The following is a 17,962-nucleotide window of genomic DNA, read 5'->3' as shown; positions in this document are numbered from 1 at the left end:
TGATCTTGTTCCCGCTTAGGAAGATTAATGGTGAGGAGATATACGGGCCGTACCGATCTATCCGGAGGCATATTGAGCGGCAGTCGATGGAGTAGTTGACTATAAAAGGGCAGTTGGTTTCTATAGTAGTTGGGTTGCTACTCATCAGCAATAGCAAGACAATCGACAATCATGAGCGCTTTTAAGACTCCAGCTTCTGAGCTTCAAGCGAGCGTCAAAAGGCATCCAGATCTGGCACTTTTCAAAATCCCAGAGCAGTCTCCCCAAGGCACAAAGTTCAAAGACGTTTCCTTTGCCCAGTTCGAGAGGGATGTCAAACAGACGGCAAAGTATTGGAAAGACAAGCTTTCTAACCTAGGCGTTCAAGACAGGGCTGTTGTCGGTGTCTGGTGAGTGGGTGTGATCATGAAACTACATCATCAGCTGATTCTCCATTTAGGTTGAGGGGTTATGCCTACTCCGATACTGTCCATATCCAGGGTCTCAACTGGGCAGGATACATCCCTCAGCTGTTATCTCTGCGTATGACAGATCCCACTGTAATCTATGAGCTCCTGCAGAAGTCCAACGCTGTGGCTTTGTTGCATGAGCCAGACAACACTTCTCTCTTGCAGGATAGCCCAATGCCGACATTCCCCGCCGGTGACATCCAATTCGACATAGATACAGCTGAACTACCAGAAACACCATGGCATCCCAGCAATGACGATGATGAGCTCTTCATCTATCACACGTCTGGCTCGATTTCAGGCATACCAAAGTTGGTACCTGTTACTGCACGATGGATGAACTACACCTTGGATATGTCAGCATATTTTGAGCAAAGGTCGAACAAGAAGAGTGAGAGGATGATTAGTGTCCACATGTAAGTCTTACTAGTGGGCCTCTCAGTGGCAGTAAACTAATGCACTGGCAGGGGAAGCTTCTGCCACCTTGCTGGGTCTGCCCTCAGCTGGATCGCAGCGAAAGAGGGCTCATGCATCATCATCCCGAGCACTCTTCCTGCCCCAGTCCCTGAAGTGCGCACAATGCTTGATGAGCATGGCTTGACATGTGTATGCATGTTCCCGCCTGCTCTATCTGCTTTGTTCAGTGAAGCTCGCAAAGATCCATCCCTACTCGCTTCTCTCAAAAAGATTGACAACGCAGGCTCTGGTGGCTTGAGCCTCGACGTTGCAGATTTGGAGTGGGCACGGAAACAAGGAATTCCAATGTTCAATGTCTTCGGTTCCACAGAAATGGGCATGGCTTTGATGACGGATGCTAGGAAAAACGACGATTACCTTGAGTGCACCCCTACTGCCAAAAACGAGTTTATCCCCATCGGAGATACGCTGGCGTCGGGTGAGCAGCTACTTGAGCTAGTTGTGCCACCAGAGGCGCCCAACTGCCCAGTCCCCAGCTTTAGATCTGCCGATGGCAAATTTCATTCAGGCGACTTGTTCGTTGAGGTCAAGCCTGGCAAGTATCTTTTCAGGGGACGCAACGACAATTGGATCAAGATGGAAGCCTCCCTGCGATGCGATACCATGTCTATAGAATCTAATGTCATGGAGACCTGTGGCGAGGATCTTGTCAGCGCAGTGGTTGCCGTCGGCGTCGGACGCCCTTGTCCTACTATAATTGTTGAGCCAAAGGAAGAGTGTCTAACAAGCGCTAACGGTACTGATAATGGGGATTCGATGCAGCAGCTGAAGGAGGATATTCTGAAGAGGATCACTCCATTTCATAGGCGAAGGTACACGCATGAGCGAGTCGATCATACGCGATACATAGTTATTGTTCCGCAGGGGACTCTTCCCAGAACAGCGACAAAGGGGAATGTGCGAAGGCAGGAGGTTGAGAAGGGGTTTCAGACGGTGCTGGATGCTGTATACGTGAAGTAGTTTTGATAGCGATAGGCACAGAATTATCAACAAGACTGAAGCTTCTGCACACTTGGGCGATGATGTCAGATTGTAAAAGCCAAACAAGGTGATCGAGCTATTTCAGCAGAGTCCCGAGTATCATGCAGCCAAGCCTTATATCCGAAATATTGAAGCGATCAGTTGTCGGACCAGGGTTGATCAGAAAAGCCACAAAGGCGGCCGATGCTCTGGACATAGCCACCAGTGGATTTGTTTTATTTGCGGCGGTGGGTCGGCTAGCGAAACCCGGTTTTACCTCTTCTTAAGAGGCTGCCTAAGCGCCTTAGCTCGTCGTATTGCGTATGCATTCAGCTCTACCGAATCAAGGCAGAACATTTATCTCCGAAAGCTTACGTCGCCGTCAAAGCAAATAGCTGAGTGCCATCACAGCAGAACAAGTGGGTACCAAGCTTGCCTCGTATTTCTGCCAGTGCCATTGTGTGTAGAGGTTCTAGACTGCTGAGACCCTGGTATATATGTGCCGTACTACATCGGCAATAAGAAACTACAAAAATGGGTTAAAGTCCGGAGCTCTAAGTGGCAGGGAGCAGGCACCAGAATTTGCTCCCACGAAAAAGACGGAGAACAAACTCAATTTCATGACAAGCATTGTGTCTCGCTATTCGCTCTTGATGTCTCGCGAATCGCGGCTTACTATGAAGGCAATCTAGCTCGCCAGCAAACTTGCATGGGTACAGTCAGCCAGCTTGGCATAATTCCCCAAATCGGAAGCAGCCGGTGATGAGGCAGAGCTTAAAATGCAGAAGGATGGAGTCTTGTAAATGAATACTGGAATTGTAAATTCTAGATGCAAGGTTGGAGTAAGATGACTACTAACCGGTTCGGGTGGAATAAACGCTCCTCTGTCATCATTTTAACGTTAAAGTTGCTGACTTGGCAAGTCAGATCATCATTGCATGGGTCTCTTAGTAGAATAGGTTGGGTGTATCGGAAATATTGGGGTCATCCTGTCTGTCGACTCCGCCACACAAAATGGGCCTTTTCTTTACCGGGCTTCGAGTCTACTTATGTTTCTCTGGCAGCTCATAATCATACATATCGCACTTGTCAGTCGTCCCGAACCAGAACAAATTTCGGACTAATTCTATAATATTTGCATCTCGATTTACGTAACACACAACAACACGATGTCCGAGTCAAAAAGTCCGAATTATCTTGGTCCAATGGGCACTGATGCAAGCAAGGTAATTAAGATGCATTTATGTCAACTTGCCCGAGTCTAATACGTTCAGAGCCGACGGGAACGAAACAGAGAGGCACAACAACAATTTCGAAAACGAAGACAGGCTGCTGAAGCGGCAAGGGTGCAGAGACTTAAGCGACTCGAAGGCGTGGTTGAGAGAATGAGTACGGTGATTGTGGACTTTGCGGATAAGATGTTGCAAGAAGAGGTGTTGAAACAATATCCTGCCTTAGCGGCCGATGTGCAGGATGTTATCACACAGGTTCTTGTCTTGGCGAACGAAGCCGGAGATCCTGAAGAGACGAGGTCGAATGAGCGGCATGAAGAGAAATCGCCTGATTATGGGGACGACGACTCGGATACACGACGATGTTCACAAGGTTCAGCAAGTCCATCAGGGTCACAGAACTTACCAATCGGCATGCCATTTTCCTTCGACCAACAGGATATGTTCATAACAAGCTCCCCACCAGAGCACAGCCAACTCAAAGACACACCTCAGATCGTATATCCAACAATACAAAACCCGCTACTCTACTCTCATTCGCCTCATTTAACACCCTCATCCATCACACACTCGCTAGGCTCTGGACCTTGGAACACACCAAGGCCACTATCCCCAACATCTGTTTCCTCTTGCCTAATACAGTCGCGCTTCAATGTAGGTTCCAGATTTTCTGATCAAGCAGCCGTGGCTCATACTTTCCTCGGTCAGACAAATCCCCCGTATCCTGCCCCATACTACAATTCAATAAGCAAAACTTTATGATACAAAGACTACGAATCCCGGGTAATTTGAATCCCCAGACCTTTTGTGTTGAACCTTGCTCTTCTGGTGGCTTGGATAGCTGAGAAGCAGCCTGCAATGCCGAGATACAGTGGTGTCGGATATTGGCGACATCGTGGGTTAGAGAGATACAGACGGATCTGGTGCATCAATAAGGCTTAAAATCTGGCAAGGTCTTTCCGAGTGGAACACTTCGACTGAAAGTGAGTGAATTTCTCTTAGATTGATGCTTGATTTTGGCCTACCGAGTTGCGAGATAGGAGTCAAATTCATATATTATTATTACACATGTAGAGAGTAGCATGAGACTGGGAAATGAAGGTGATTGCATTTCAGGATGATATTGTATGATCATCAAATATCACGAGAGAAGCTCCTTAGGCAGAGCACTTGTATCAGCGAACAGGGGGTAGAAAATGCTCCAGGTACATCAATGCTATTGAACACCCTCAACTCTGTTCCCACTGCCTGAGATAAGGATTGGGATATCATATCTGGTCGAGTCGGACGTTTCTAACTCTGTAGTGGCTTGTAAAGGGCTCAGTAGGGAGAGGAGACAGCTAGATACCGAAGGGTGCAACTCGGAGTGAGCTACGTACCCGCTCGCTGTTTGCTATTAGCTACCTACAACTGCGTAACTCACTTCACTAAACTAGCTTCGGTTCAACTGCTGAGCGGCTCATCAAACCTGGAACTGATAGTGAGGTAAGCACTAGCATCTAGTTGGAGGATAGTTCCTTGTAATGGGCGGGTAAAAGATGCATCCTTGCGGCCTGACTTGAAATAAATAAGCACTGCTGATAAGGATTGCAGAGCCGTTATGACTCTATCTAACACTGACCATGTATATAACAGGGTGAGGAAGCCGCATCACCTCTATGGACTCGTTTTGTAACTTTGACTCATTATCGCCATTGAGCGACTGGAATTACCACGCAGACGATGAACACGAGTCGAGTGGTCTTAATTCCTAGGCGAACTGCCTTCGAGATAGTGTTCGTTCTTGAGCACTCCAGTATCGTTATTACACCACACAAAGAAACGTTATTCTGGAAGAGTATACTTTCCTTCTATGTCCCGCCATGAAACGTATCGATCAAGAGCCAGAAAGCTTCGAGGCTCACTGTAATAATCCTGATCTTTCAGAGGGATCCGTCCCAGCTCTTACAACTTAGCACTATTCAAAGTAGCATCCTCTGCGAGGCGAAGTATTCCCTAGTCAAAAACTTAGTCGCCATCGTTAAATCATTGGGAAAGTCGAACCTCTTGTGAGCATGTAGCCAGTAAAGTTCCATCTTTTAAAAACATTCGTTGGACAACCAAGGCTCATCCATGAGCGGCCCAAGGACTTTCCATTTCTGAAACCATCCACTCATCTGCTTTGATCCGTAGGGGTTCATGAAAGTAGATCCTATGGTCAAGACTCGTTGCCATAGACATCCTCGGTCGCTTAACCCATTCCTCGATGGTAGACCCCAAACCCTCACTTTCACTGACCCTTTGAACCTGAGATCTCAACTTGGGCGGTAGGGAAGGCACATCTTCTGGTGTGAAGGGGAGCCGCCATAGACGATGAAGGCGCGCTGCCGTGAGGATGAAGTAGCCGTCAGTCAAAAAGGCTAGGGCATGGAGATGAGCGCCAGACCCACCAGTTTCAGGAACAACTACTTAGGACTGCGTTCCTCCTGGCAGACGGACTTCTGCATGCGGGTCTGCGTGCAGGTGACCGAGTCGCCAATCTCTTTTACGCTGGAGATCTCTACGGCTCTTTTCTCTTGCGCATTTTGAGCGTCATTTATCTGCCAATACCTGCTATCCAGATACCAATTGGAGGTTTGATAGCACCAGGTATGACAGCCCATCTTCTGCGAACATGCCATGCAACGGCTGTGCTCTCAATCATAACATCGTTGGTCCGGCTGGCCTCTTATTGCCGCCCTAAACAGGAGATGTTTCTATCTGTGACAGCTATCATGTTTGGTGGTGAGCCAATGTTTGGTGATCAGGTCGTTGCGGTGGCGTACCTCTTCCCCAACGCGACCATACGCAGCTGTGTATATGGCTCGATCGATGCAGGCGTCGTAGCCGTTTCTGCCGGAGGTTCAGACCCGGCCGAGCACATTGTGCTTTCGGCGGCGGCTATTGTCGAGATCCTCGTTGACCAAGATGGACACCTTGTCCCAACTGAACAACCAGATATCCCGGGAACATTTGTAACCAATTTGATCCGAGCCCTGACACCCGTCATCCGGTATCCAACGGGAGATCGCGCGGAGTTGGTTGATAAGCCAGCTGGAATCTTCCGTCTTCTTGGACGTAGCAAATATGCTGTTCGGCTAGGTCCCGTTTCTCTGGACATTTCGCACCTACGTCAGCTCGCTAGAGCTGTTCTGAAGACTGTGGCTATAGAGGCTTTCCAGGTGGTAATCACCCGCCAAGATTCCAAGGATGCCATGGAAATAATGATAAACACAGCCGAGCCCCCTCCTGCAACCTCTGGAGATGCCATCATTGAGATGTTGAGTGAGCAGAGGCCTATGAAACATATTGAGATGGGATTGGTTGCTCCCGCCAAGGTTTGTTTCAAATCCATCTGCGATATGAAAGCAAACCCACGCAGCGGGAAACTACCTGAGATTATCGATTTGAGACTAAATACTGTGTAAGCAGTATATAGACCATTGTAGCATATGTAGCTTATAAAGCGTACTTTTCCAACTCTGACACAGTAAAGTGACTCTGATCCTGAATAGGGGCATCTGGCGCTGGCGGGGTATAGAAGCGACATTTCACCGTGTCGCCCCAATGCGACCGTTATCTTATACGTATGAGTGGGTTCCTTCTTAATACTGGATCTACGGGTGACTGTTTTAAAAATTGTGTGATATGCTCTTTTCCCCCGCAAGCTTATAGTCCTCCGCTTAATAGCCCCTCGCTGGATAGTAGGGTGGATTTGCGTAAACATACGGTACTTCGGCATTTAACTGCGAAGCTATCTTGAGTGCCGGCATTACTCGGATAGTCGCAAGAATAGTAGTGCCTCACGGTAAGACCCCGAACGCGTAATGAATGGCTATACGAGGAATGGTACATAGTAAGGCTAACTATCATACGATACGGAGGCCCCCTTGTAGTCAATTCCGCCATTTGCCTATCAAAATATGTATAAACAAATGTCTCAGAGCTAATTTGTATATGGCATGCTGTCTAACCGGTGTATTAGGATGAGAAGGAGGGATACCCCTAAAACTGATCGACATTCCTCCACAGGCATTCTAGGGCACTACGTAGGACAAAGAGCACCGGTAACAAACTCTAAATCTCCATCATGCATGTGATAAGTCAACTATCGGTGTCGATCTGTTACGGTTCGTGCATAAACAGGCCTTAACGCATGCTGAGATTCTGAAAGTAACTGGTGCGAGGGAACCTTTTGTCAACTTAAAGTCGTCCCAGGGGATAGGACATCTAGGTTGGAAGCGAAAGTTGCATAAAGATACGAAATTGGCAGCAGATGAGCGGGTGTACGCCATGTTAACGATTACCATGCAGCTACATACAGGCCACTGGAGCGTGATTCTGCAGAAGCGGAAGTAACTGGAGACAGTTTTTGAGAATTTCAGATTACCGAAATAGAGGATCGACGGTCACCTTTATGGTTAGGAGTGAAATTACTCTGCTGCAGGTGCATTGATAGAGCCGTTTGCCGTATCAGCAGCCAAAAAGTGCTTAGGCCCTTTCACACAGCCGCTTTACCTGCACAGAGTTAGTTCAGACGTCAAATGTAAAAGAAATCTCAATGTGGTAATGATTGATTAAAAGTTATGTCAAAAGTCGTATGTCTTGGAGAGCAAACTCGCAGGAAACAAGCCCCTGACATAACTGAGCTCTTAGTAGCCAAGGTTGTGAGTCTTCCATCGCCTTGAAAAGCTCACACTACATGTTAATAGGTCATCTTCTGGGTATTGAGTCTGAAGCTCTGCGATGATAAGTTTCCTTTATATATTCGAGCTACAATCTAAAGAAAAGATCCAAGCTACTTCCTCATGCGCCTCGCTCCCTCGATTTATAAGTACCACGAAGTTTCAATGTCCCCTAAGCCTAGTATAGAACCAATCAACCTGAAAGCTTGCCACTAAGCTTCCAGTAAACAGCATAGTTGAATCCCTGAGCATCATAAAAAGGACCCAACTCGACAGCCTTTCCACCAGAAGTAGCTCCAAATGTCAGATCAGTGTTACCCTTTCGCTTGATACTTGCCAGGTCAATCGTAGGGTTGCCGTTCAGAGTAGACTGTCCATAGTTACCAGCCAGAATGACTGGACCAAAAGCAATTGCACCCAAGGTCTGATCGTCGTTGGCGGCAACAGTGTGCAGGCTCATGGGGAGTTGGACTGTGACAGTATCTCCAGACTTCCACTGTCTCTTGATCAGAGCGTACTTGCCGGGCTGGATGGCCACATTCGCAGCTTGGCCGTTGACCTTGATGGAGGCTCTAGAGGTCCAAGATGGGATGCGGACTGCAAGAGTCCATTCACTAGTATCACCAGAGATCTTGAATGTTGATGTATCGCTTTCAGGGAAGTCAGTTGTCTGAGTGACAGAAACCTTCTTCTGAGACCAATTGAGCTTCGAAGGAGTGAAGAGGTTGACGTAGAGAGTATCAGAAGTGTGAAAGTAGATCGAGTCCATGAGTTTGGTGTTGGTCTCGACTCCTGTACCTTGACAGCACCAGAAAGAGTTGTAGTCAGTACTCCAGGTACCGCCACCCCAAGCAGGACCAACTCCGCGACGGCCACCTGCCTTGAGAGGTGTGAAGTACGTAACATGTCCATGATCACTGCTGGGGTCTTGCTGACCAAGCAGGTGGTTCAACAGGGCCTTCTCATAGAAGTCAAAGTATGAAGCGTCAGTTGGGTTCAAGGCCCAAAGCTCACGAGTGAGTTTCAGCATGTTGTAGCTGTTACAGGCCTCGCAAGTATCGTCTGTGAGGAACCCAGAAATAGCATCGGGAGCTCGGAAGTGCTCGGCCTGACTGTTTCCACCAATGGCGTAGGTGTGCTTGTTGACGACCATGTTCCATGCGTTGCGGCCAATGTCGAGGTACTTCTTATCACCACCGACCTTGTACTCGCGCAGAGCACCGATCCACTTGGGAAGTTGGGTGTTGGCGTGCAGGCCAGAAAGTTTGTCAACGTTCTGTTGCAGAGGGTCGAAGATGACAGCATGGTCAAAGCGCTGAGCAACCTTGAGCCACTTTGCGTCCTTGGTGTAGAACGCGATATCGGCGAGGACTTCGTTCATTCCACCAAACTCAGTCTGCAGCATGCTCTGCATCTGGTTGTAGCTCAGCTTCGAGGTGCGCGTGTCAACCCAACTAGCAAGCGAGAGCATAGTGTCTTTAGCAGTCTGGTCACCCAGACGGCGATAAACGTCCAGAAGTCCAGCAAGGGTCTTGTGGATAGCGTAGTAGGGAACATTGCCGTTGTTCAGAGTCCTGTCCTCAACCTTGGTGATATCCGACTCTGGAAAGCCAGAGAGATATCCCTTGTTGAAGCCTGCCTTTGCGTTGTTGGCTTGGCATTTCGCGAGCTCCTGGACAAAGTATGTAGCTCGAGAGCCGCATTCTTTGACTCCGGCGGAAGCGTAGCACTGTGTCCAGGCTGAAAGAAAATGACCTTGGACGTGGCTTCGAAAGGGGAAGTCGGGTGCATCCCAGCCGCCGTTTGTCTGTGCACCTTTTGTATCGACGCCGTGGTTCTTGCGGAACACGTAGAGGAGACGATCGGGGTCAACCGATAGAAGATAGTTCAATGTTCGGTTCTGATTGTCCATCCATCGACTATCAGTGAGGGAGACTTGAGTCAAATCGAATGCATCCGCCACGTCGTTGACAGCTTGGCCGTTGACAGGAAGAATTAGGGACACAAGACCCACAAAAAGGGCAGAGGCTTTGACCACGACCATAATGAAGCTGGTTTTCGTTGATCGGCTGGCTTGATGAAGCGGATGTTACGCCGGTTCAGCAGCTGTTTATATATCCATTACATCGATCTCCATAGAACTCGGACACAGAAAACTCCCTACCCCATATCACCTGTTTAATTAGGCCTGAGCTCTCACATTCATTGGAGCGCCAAGTTTAATGTTACATCTGCAGATCCGGGGGAACTTCCATACGGCATTTAGCCGATGCTTTGACTGGTGATCTGCCACGAGATTTCTGTTCCACAAATGAGAAACACGAAACGCCTGCTTGTGATTAATTGGACGAAATACGCGCACCAATGCTGCTCTAAATAAAGTGATCAACATGAAGCGACCCGAACCGCAAACTCTGGGAACATACGATGTCTCGAATGTAGTGGCGCGCCAATACCTTAAGATAGGAATTAGTATGGCAGCTCAATACTTGTTGCGGTGATAGTGCAGAGCCCAGACATTATGCTTAGTTTAGACTACCGCGCCAATGTAGGGTGAATGCGAGATGAAGCTTGTCCTATGTCAGGAACTACAGGTGCGGAGAAGGGAGATCCGATCTATATGGGGAAGGTCAGTAAACAATGTCATCATGCTCCTGAGGGGTTTGCGTTGCATCCCGGTGGGAGGAGCTGAGAAGTCCGGTGGGAAGCGACTCAAATCCCGGTGGATATGCCGAGAGGCCCAGATCATGTTTTCCACTCATCCATAGGGGCATGAAAGAGGTATTAGAGAGCCAATTAAATATTTCTCGAGTCGTTCGTGTATGCCATAGAAGCAATTCTAGCCGGCGGAATAAATAGTTGTGCTAGTGTTACTGGGATTGCAACTTCACTGTCCAGCCCTCGTCCTTACTACCCATGTCATTCGATGCGGAGTCTTCCGCCACGGCCTCAACCACTGTCGAGTCTCCGAATTTCGCATTGATCTCTTCAAGCTCTAAGCCCTTGGTTTCCACGAAGGTGAAATAAGCAATGATAAGAAATATGAAGTCCCATGAAGCGTTGATAAAGTAGAATTTCCATCCCAGATCGGCCATTGCATAGGCCATGGCAAAGGAGGCAAGAAGACTAAATAATATTGTTAGTAAGGGCTTAGACACGAGGGATAGATTTGTTATACCCAGCACTCGAGTCAAGCATGCGGAAGATGGCAATGCCTGTAGCACGTAGCTTGAATGGCGAGACCTCGGTTGGATACAAGCTTGTCATTGGCGTGATCGAAAAAGCATAAAAGCCTTGGAAGAGGAAAATGACGGCAATAGTTCCATATATGGCGGAATTGTTGGTGCTTTCGCCGAAACCTGAAGATTTCTGGTTAGCAAGCAACATCAGACTAAACACAGACTGGAACCTACGCTTGATAAGACCACCGATGAGCAAGAGGGTAACGACCATGCCGCCAACACCGATGAAGGTCTGTAGTCTGCGCCCGAGAATATCGAGCATGAAGCTACCCAATACAGCGACAGCGAATGACCAGCAGTTGATGATGACCTGGATCTGGGTTTGGGTAGTCGTGTTGGTAATGCCAGCTTGATTGAGGATCTTGGTAAGGTAGAAGCTGTGATTGTCAGATGGGTGGATCAGCCGCTGCCAGAACGGTATGACTTACGATATGATGAAGTTACCAAACAAGTTGATCATGGGTCCAAAGCTGCATAGAATGGCCAGTCTGCGCCTGTTGGGCCCACTGGAAATGATCTCCCTCCAGGGGTTGCGAGGATATTCTTGAGCTTCGCGCAAGATTGCGGTCCTGATTTCTTCCAACTGCTCACTGCCCTTCTGGAGATCTGTCTTGTCCTTCCCCTGCATAATGACCAGAACTTCAAGTGCTTCTTCGTTACGATCCTTGGAGATCAACCATCGGGGGGATTCTGGGACGAAAGGAACAATCATGACAGCCAGCAAGCTGGGAACAAATTGAAGGAGAGATGGTAATCGCCAAGCCCATGTGCTCTGGATGTTTTGGCTTCCATAGTTGATGATGGCTGAGGCCAAACTGCCGACATAGAAGCAGGAGAAGAACAAACCAAGAACGCGGGCTCGTCGACGTGGAGGGAGCAGCTCGCCAAGAAGAGTTGGTGCAGCGCCATTGCTGATAGCGGATCCAACACCAACAAGGAAACGGGCGACCACGAACATGGGTATGTTTTGAGCAGCAGCCTGTAAGATGATGCCGATTGTCGTTACGATTGATGCGATGTAGATTGCACGTCGACGGCCGAAGTGATCGGGAATAGGACCCATAAGAAAAGCACCAAAGATGCTGCCCATCCAATTGGCCGCATTGTTGAGACCTTCAGTGGCGGTTGTCAAGTGGAAGTATTCGGAGTAGGACGGCAAGATCAACAGGCCATTCATGACGGATGAATCGTAACCTAGTGTCTGCGGTTGTTAGCTGACTCTGCAGGGAAGTGGGCTCATACGTACAGCCGAGTTCACGATGGTCACTGCCAGAAGGAGAGGCATGAGGATCCTGTGATCTGCAGGCACAAGCCTCGAGACATGCTTTCGTTCAAATGCCATGATTGAGATGGTCGCCGTTGAATGATGAGCCGAACCAGGAGTTGGGCTCTTCTTCATGGCCGGTTGCAGGGTGCATCTTATATCTTGGAACAAAAATGTTTATTATCATTGGCTTATCAAGTCTGGGGAAGACAGAACCCAGGGAATCGGTCTTATCAGGCCCGCAACTCCCCGCATCGGATCTAGATCCTGGGGAGATAACGAGTTGATTGAGTTCTGACCAATAGCTTCACGATCTGAGCCGAAGTCGGTCGAGCTCGGCCGAGCTCACCCGCTAGTGACTTCGTCGCTAGTCAAGGGAGGAAAGGCGAGACATGATATTGAACTAAGAGATAAAAGGATAGCATATCACCGAACCGTGAATTTTAACCTCTTTCAACCACTAATCCTATTGAAATGCCTGGCCCTATCCGACAATGGCCTGCGTGGCCCGAGTACATCTGTGAGAATGCAGCGTCCTCCAAAGACCCTGAGTTCTTGCAGGTCAAGAAAGCGATTATCTGCGAGTATGGCGCTGAAGCGCTTCGTCGAAGTTGGATAAAGGTCTGCAAAGAACTGGAAAGCATCACTGATGAGATTATCGAGAAGGGAAGCACCATTATCCCCGTCTTCGACACTCTAGAAGTTATCGATAAAGGCTTCTCACCAGAGCAACAGGCTGAGATCAAGAAAATCGGCTCGTTCGTCTGTCGCAATACTGTCTCCAAGGAAGACGCGACAGCACTTTATTCAGACCTCAGGACGTATGTCGCGGATAACAAAGGCTCCATCCAAGCATGGCCTAAGGAGAGTCCATCAATGATGGTCTTGTACAACTCACCAACACAAAACACCCTTCGTTCTCATCCAAATCACCTGAAGCTGCAGCGAAAGCTCAATGAGATTTGGAAATACTCTGCAGAAGATACCTCACCCGATCCTCTTATTTATCTTGATGGCATTCGCGATCGTGCTCCAGGCCAGCCATTCCTTGGGTTAGGCCCTCATATTGATGCTGGAAGTTTGTGTCGCTGGGCTGATCCAACTTACCGGAAAGTCTACGATGAGATCTTTTCTGGTAGGCCAGAATATCATGATGCTTATGATCTCGATGTGAGAAAGAATGCGAACCAAGAGCTTTACAAGGGCCCTGCTCACTCTTCGGTGCTGCGAACGTTCCAAGGATGGACTGCGTTGACGCCAACGGCGCCAAGAGAGGGGACCATTATGATATACCCCAATGTTAAGACTGTAATCGCATACCTCCTTCTGCGACCCTTCTTCAGTCCGCCAAAGGATCCTGATCATATAATGAACGCTGAGAAGTGGACGTTTGACGACTCCACCGGTTGGTTCCCAGGGACTATGAGGCCAGAAAGTCAACGCTTGAGTCGGTTATCTCATCCTCATCTGAGGCTCGAAGAATGCCTTATTCATATGCCAGAGGTACAGCCTGGCGATACAGTCTGGTGGCATTGCGATGTAAGTGGATCTATTCTCATTGTTTTCGTGCAATCATCTGACAAAAGCAACTTCAAGGTTTGCCATGCTGTGGATACCGAGCATCTTGGAAAGAACAACGCGTCGGTGGCCTTCATCGCTGCGTGCCCTACAACACCAGCGAATGAAGCCTACGTTAGAGACCAGCTTCTTGCTACACTAGAAGGACGACCTTCTGCTGATTACGCAGATGGGAATGACCTGGACGAGAGGACACTGAAGGGATATGTGGGCCTGGATGGTCTAGATGCTGAAGCACGCAGGGCTTTCGGATTCCACCTACTGTAAATACACAGTCTAATGACAAAATAAGCTGGTCAAAGGGCAGGCTAAGATCATCATAAACTACCCTAAACTCCCCTAAAATACTTTAACATTGTCTTGGTCTTTTTTGCCTCTTAGGACTCTAGTGTCAAGCTTTCTTCCACCTTATAATTTGCTTCAATTCAACCGATAAAGATTGAACTCTGCCGTGATCAGCAAAATTTAGAGTCGCATTGTGCATATGATGAACTCGTCATCAAAGTCTAGGTGGTGAGGAGAATGATGCATGACTGATATCATCAATTGGTCCGTCGTGAAGAACGTCAGCACATAAGCCTGTCACAAATAGAACATTCTCTTGTGATTCAAAATCACAAAAAATCTTTCAATCCAAATTACATTAATCTTACCTAAAACTAACACTGAAACATGTCTACCGCCATTGTTGTCGGAGCGACAGGTACGTGGTATCCCCAGCTTGGTAGCTGTCTTTCTCACCATCGTGATAGGCATTCTTGGACGTGAAATCGTTCATCAGCTGGGTCAAACCCCCCAGAAATGGAGCAAAGTCTACTCCCTCTCGCGCTCTCAGAAAGATGAGTTCCCTTCCAATGTTGAGCACAGACACATCGACCTCACCGGGAACGCCGATGAGATAGCCAAGAACCTGCAGGGTATCACGGCTGAATACGTCTTCTTTGCCGCTTACCTCCAGGAGGCAGATGAACAGAAGAACTGGGATGTCAATGGCGATATGTTACAAGCCTTCCTAGATGCCCTTGTCAAGAACGGCATTGACAAGAGACTCAAGAGATTCCTACTAGTGACGGGCGCGAAGCAGTATGGTGTCCATCTCGGACCTGTCAAGAATCCTATGCTTGAGTCTGATCCTTTCCAGACTGACCAGTCAACTTTTCCGCCCAATTTCTACTACCGTCAGCAGGATATCCTGAAGAAATTCTGCGACAAGTCCAACGGCCGTGTTAGCTGGAATGTGACCTATCCCAATGATGTCATTGGCTATGCGCGAGGAAACTTCATGAATCTTGCAACGGCGGTTGGCATCTACGCGGCAACCAGCAAAGAGCTTGGTAAAGATCTTGTCTTTCCTGGATCTGAGAGGTTCTACACTGGATTCGACTGTTTCACAAGTGCCAACCTTCATGCAAAGTTTTGTGAATGGGTCGTGCTCGAATCTTCGGCTGCCAATGAGGCTTTCAACGTCGTCAATGGTGATGTTGAGAGTTGGCAGAACCTATGGCCTAAAGTCGCAGAACGATTCGGGATGAAGGTTGATGCCTCCCAATTCCAGCAATCTCACTCGTTGAGCTCATCTACAGATTTAAATCCCGTTCCTCCCATCAGCTTGCATGAGGAGAAGTCGGGACTCAAAGGTATCACCACACCAGGCAAGATGGAGCAGACCATCGATTTGGTGAAGTGGAGCCAGCAGTCGGAGGTCAAGGAAGCTTGGAAGAAACTCGCTAAGCGAGAGGGCTTGGATGAGAAAGCACTGGAAGAGGCTACGTGGGGATTCCTCGGTTTTGTGCTGGGCAGGAATTATGATCTCGTGATTAGTATGAGCAAAGCACGAAAGCTTGGTTGGACTGGGTAAGTTGAACGCCTTTCGGAAATGCTGAGTCTTGCTAATGTTGAATAAGATATGAGGATAGTTGGGAGCGCCTGAGCAAGGTTTTCGATACACTGAAGGATGCCAAAGTTCTTCCCTGAGCTTGTTGCTTTATGACAAGTTGCCAAGTCAAGCCGCCTAGTATCTATAACAAGATGGATAGTTTAACAAATTCTCAAAACCTAAAATACATTCATGTAACAGCTTCATTTATGCTTTGCCTCAAGACTCGAGCAGCATGGCGAGCTAGTAGGTTATGTGACTCAACAGCGTCGAGCAAGACAAGCCCAGCTTCAATAGCCTCGAGGTACTCCCGGTTGTCCTTCGAGCTGGTACTTTGGCATTCCCGCAGCAGAAACATAGCCGAAGAGTAAATATGATACGAAAGTGCCCTTATGATTCAGTATGCTGCCAGGGAGCTCAGGGGTGGGGTTGTCTTACCACTGCTTTCTGGTTGAAGCTGGCTGGTCCCAGCTTCGATTAATCCAAATGAGGCTCATGGCAGATGTGACGCTGACTGTTCGTGCCCAATGATATTCCTCGGGAGATGATAGCCACTGGTTTTGGAGAACACGGTTGATGTGCATTCGAAGGTGCAACAACACGAGAGTCAAATCGTACCGTTGCCATTTGATCCACGGCTGAGTAGCCTCAAGGGCTTGTATCTCTGTGTTAGTGACTGCGTCACTCTCGGGTTGCAGGTGGCCAGGCAATGTGTCTATGATACTTGCCAACCCCTCATCCGCAGCCTTGACGATGTCGACAACATTATTCAGGGACTTTGAGCCGTATTTCAGTGATATGCGAAATGTGTATATGACTTGGGATGTCCGAGCCATGAAGATGTGATAGTGGACGGGGTCTACAAGACCTCCCTGTGGCGCGGGATGGGGAATCGATGGTAAGGAGACTTTGAAGTCGGATTCGTCTATAACTGGTGATTGATGCGTCAAGTTCAACCTGATTGGAAAGCAAGTAATCAGCCTTTGGAGCCATATTGATGACATGTAACCTTACCACTCGCAGATTACTAGCGTCCACCATAGACGACGCTCTGCCTCGATGCTGAGGTGCTGTCCTTCTCTTTTGTCATTATCTTGACCTAAGCGTAGAGTTTGGGCGATCCGAATCGCAGAAACTCGCAAGTGATGACCCATCTCCGAATCTCCACGGTTGTTGAAGGTCATGCACAGAACAGCTATTGCTTGCACGTTGTGTACATTGGCGACCCGCAGGAAGTCTGCTTTGTGGAGACAGAATATGGCAGCGTCGTACCAATTTCGAGACACCTGTTCCATGGGAAGGTCATTCGGTAGCTGCAGACTTTGAGCTTCATTGTCTTCCATCATCAAAAGTGCTGTCTGCACCGCCCGTCAGTAGTTTTACTGGTACCTGTCAGACATATCTCAACTTACACTGAGGACACTGAAGTAGAGAGCGAGCCATGAAACGTCAGCCTTATCGAGCGCTAAAACTTTCTCTAGACTGCTGACAAAATGGTCACATTCGTCCTTGAACTGAGGATACTCCAGGGCATAATGTACCCAAGAGTTCCACGTCCTGTCAAATTCTACAAGTTTCTTGCTAGTATCTTCGTCGGGCAGTATGATATCCGCCCAGTTCAATACAGATGACCTGTCGATGTTGGATTCCGAGGCAAGGCTTTCCCATAAGCCATCATCAAGCTCACCTGGGGTGTACTCTACATCATCCAGTGAGTTTTCGAATTGCTGGGCCTGTGCAGGATTAATGGTTGGTCGGCGGCCTTCCCGCGACTTGAGTGCCATGATCTCTCGTCGTAGACGGTGATTCTCTTCCTTGAGCTCTTGGTATGTTGGAGGTTCGGGACCGTCTTGCCATCTGTTATCTTATCAGATTCAATAAAAAAAACAAAATGAGGATGATTCACAGACGTGGTCACCTGGCCGCGAATAAGGACCATTTCCCTGACACATGATTCAGCCTGGCCACGCTTGATGCACCGTGAGCAAGGAACAGATTTATCGCATTTGACTTTACGAGATGAGCATGACAGGCAACTCCGCGGCGCTCGCTGCGTCGATCGAAGGGCCACTGCATCACTTGAACGATGCTCCATACTGACTCCCTCAAGGGTATCGCAAAGGTTAGGTGGTGAGGAATGAGAGGGGGGCCTGGTCTCAAACTCAACCGAGCTGACCCGAT

At 48.4% G+C, this 17,962-nt stretch overlaps 8 protein-coding genes across 13 annotated transcripts; 5 read left to right on the top strand and 3 right to left on the bottom strand.

Annotated features, from left to right (window-relative positions):
* Nucleotides 1-96: 96 nt before the first annotated feature.
* Nucleotides 97-2,083, top strand: FOIG_10110 (uncharacterized protein). Its single transcript, XM_031210408.1, has 3 exons — nt 97-389; nt 440-865; nt 917-2,083. Exons 1-3 carry the CDS (start codon nt 172-174, stop codon nt 1,884-1,886), a joined length of 1,614 nt encoding a protein of 537 aa, XP_031059886.1. The 5' UTR covers nt 97-171; the 3' UTR covers nt 1,887-2,083.
* Nucleotides 2,084-2,872: 789 nt separating this feature from the next.
* Nucleotides 2,873-4,454, top strand: FOIG_10109 (uncharacterized protein; the record flags this gene model as incomplete). 5 transcript variants are annotated; one of them, XM_031210405.1, is made up of 3 exons in its annotated part: nt 2,873-3,112; nt 3,161-3,772; nt 3,827-4,454. In XM_031210405.1, the coding sequence occupies 3 exons, from the start codon at nt 3,056-3,058 to the stop codon at nt 3,878-3,880; spliced, it is 723 nt and encodes a 240-aa protein (XP_031059883.1). The 5 variants fall into 5 exon arrangements, with proteins under 5 accessions (XP_031059883.1, XP_031059884.1, XP_031059882.1 ...); XM_031210406.1 differs by having other exon boundaries at nt 2,959-3,112; nt 3,163-3,772; XM_031210404.1 differs by having other exon boundaries at nt 2,959-3,112; nt 3,163-4,454.
* A 1,417-nt stretch (nt 4,455-5,871) lies between these two features.
* FOIG_10108 (uncharacterized protein) lies at nt 5,872-6,564 on the top strand (the record flags this gene model as incomplete). Its single annotated transcript, XM_031210402.1, has 1 exon — nt 5,872-6,564. The coding sequence occupies one exon, from the start codon at nt 5,872-5,874 to the stop codon at nt 6,562-6,564; it is 693 nt and encodes a 230-aa protein (XP_031059880.1).
* Nucleotides 6,565-7,878: 1,314 nt separating this feature from the next.
* FOIG_10107 (uncharacterized protein) lies at nt 7,879-10,386 on the bottom strand. Its single transcript, XM_031210401.1, has 2 exons — nt 10,248-10,386; nt 7,879-10,193 (listed from the first exon to the last, which is right to left on the bottom strand). Exon 2 carries the CDS (start codon nt 9,863-9,865, stop codon nt 8,015-8,017), a length of 1,851 nt encoding a protein of 616 aa, XP_031059879.1. The 5' UTR covers nt 9,866-10,193; nt 10,248-10,386; the 3' UTR covers nt 7,879-8,014.
* A 224-nt stretch (nt 10,387-10,610) lies between these two features.
* On the bottom strand, nt 10,611-12,516 carry FOIG_10106 (uncharacterized protein). Its single transcript, XM_031210400.1, has 5 exons — nt 12,310-12,516; nt 11,492-12,264; nt 11,235-11,440; nt 11,000-11,180; nt 10,611-10,947 (listed from the first exon to the last, which is right to left on the bottom strand). The coding sequence occupies exons 1-5, from the start codon at nt 12,460-12,462 to the stop codon at nt 10,692-10,694; spliced, it is 1,569 nt and encodes a 522-aa protein (XP_031059878.1). The 5' UTR covers nt 12,463-12,516; the 3' UTR covers nt 10,611-10,691.
* Nucleotides 12,517-12,739: 223 nt separating this feature from the next.
* On the top strand, nt 12,740-14,312 carry FOIG_10105 (uncharacterized protein). Its single transcript, XM_031210399.1, has 2 exons — nt 12,740-13,866; nt 13,924-14,312. The coding sequence occupies exons 1-2, from the start codon at nt 12,802-12,804 to the stop codon at nt 14,170-14,172; spliced, it is 1,314 nt and encodes a 437-aa protein (XP_031059877.1). The 5' UTR covers nt 12,740-12,801; the 3' UTR covers nt 14,173-14,312.
* Nucleotides 14,313-14,531: 219 nt separating this feature from the next.
* On the top strand, nt 14,532-15,879 carry FOIG_10104 (uncharacterized protein; the record flags this gene model as incomplete). Its single annotated transcript, XM_031210398.1, has 3 exons — nt 14,532-14,608; nt 14,658-15,759; nt 15,810-15,879. Exons 1-3 carry the CDS (start codon nt 14,578-14,580, stop codon nt 15,877-15,879), a joined length of 1,203 nt encoding a protein of 400 aa, XP_031059876.1. The 5' UTR covers nt 14,532-14,577.
* FOIG_10103 (uncharacterized protein) lies at nt 15,749-17,908 on the bottom strand. Of its 2 annotated transcripts, XM_031210396.1 has the most exons (5): nt 17,692-17,908; nt 17,194-17,638; nt 16,796-17,139; nt 16,220-16,738; nt 15,749-16,170 (listed from the first exon to the last, which is right to left on the bottom strand). In XM_031210396.1, the coding sequence occupies exons 1-5, from the start codon at nt 17,874-17,876 to the stop codon at nt 15,972-15,974; spliced, it is 1,692 nt and encodes a 563-aa protein (XP_031059874.1). In that variant the 5' UTR covers nt 17,877-17,908; the 3' UTR covers nt 15,749-15,971. The 2 variants fall into 2 exon arrangements, with proteins under 2 accessions (XP_031059874.1, XP_031059875.1); XM_031210397.1 differs by having other exon boundaries at nt 17,194-17,908.
* Nucleotides 17,909-17,962: the final 54 nt, after the last annotated feature.

The sequence above is a fragment of the Fusarium odoratissimum genome (genome assembly GCF_000260195.1).
Source record: "Fusarium odoratissimum NRRL 54006 unplaced genomic scaffold supercont1.17, whole genome shotgun sequence".
NCBI lineage: Eukaryota > Fungi > Ascomycota > Sordariomycetes > Hypocreales > Nectriaceae > Fusarium > Fusarium odoratissimum.
Note: the sequence above shows the minus strand (reverse complement) of the source record. Positions and strands in the feature narration are given on the sequence as shown.

What these genes read in the sequence shown, in the direction of transcription:
- FOIG_10110 (XM_031210408.1), top strand. Translation starts at nt 172, where the DNA reads ATGAGCGCTTTTAAGACTCCAGCTTCTGAGCTTCAAGCGAGCGTCAAA. An exon ending in AGGGCTGTTGTCGGTGTCTG is followed by an intron (nt 390 to 439) that starts GTGAGTGGGTGT and finishes TTCTCCATTTAG; the next exon opens with GTTGAGGGGTTATGCCTACT. An exon ending in AGGATGATTAGTGTCCACAT is followed by an intron (nt 866 to 916) that starts GTAAGTCTTACT and finishes ATGCACTGGCAG; the next exon opens with GGGAAGCTTCTGCCACCTTG.
- FOIG_10107 (XM_031210401.1), bottom strand. Translation starts at nt 9,865, where the DNA reads ATGGTCGTGGTCAAAGCCTCTGCCCTTTTTGTGGGTCTTGTGTCCCTA.
- FOIG_10106 (XM_031210400.1), bottom strand. Translation starts at nt 12,462, where the DNA reads ATGAAGAAGAGCCCAACTCCTGGTTCGGCTCATCATTCAACGGCGACC. An exon ending in TGACCATCGTGAACTCGGCT is followed by an intron (nt 12,265 to 12,309) that starts GTACGTATGAGC and finishes TAACAACCGCAG; the next exon opens with ACACTAGGTTACGATTCATC. An exon ending in CATCGGTGGTCTTATCAAGC is followed by an intron (nt 11,181 to 11,234) that starts GTAGGTTCCAGT and finishes AGAAATCTTCAG; the next exon opens with GTTTCGGCGAAAGCACCAAC.
- FOIG_10105 (XM_031210399.1), top strand. Translation starts at nt 12,802, where the DNA reads ATGCCTGGCCCTATCCGACAATGGCCTGCGTGGCCCGAGTACATCTGT. An exon ending in CAGTCTGGTGGCATTGCGAT is followed by an intron (nt 13,867 to 13,923) that starts GTAAGTGGATCT and finishes AGCAACTTCAAG; the next exon opens with GTTTGCCATGCTGTGGATAC.
- FOIG_10103 (XM_031210396.1), bottom strand. Translation starts at nt 17,876, where the DNA reads ATGGAGCATCGTTCAAGTGATGCAGTGGCCCTTCGATCGACGCAGCGA. An exon ending in ATTCGCGGCCAGGTGACCAC is followed by an intron (nt 17,639 to 17,691) that starts GTCTGTGAATCA and finishes ATAAGATAACAG; the next exon opens with ATGGCAAGACGGTCCCGAAC. An exon ending in ACGCTAGTAATCTGCGAGTG is followed by an intron (nt 16,739 to 16,795) that starts GTAAGGTTACAT and finishes CTTTCCAATCAG; the next exon opens with GTTGAACTTGACGCATCAAT.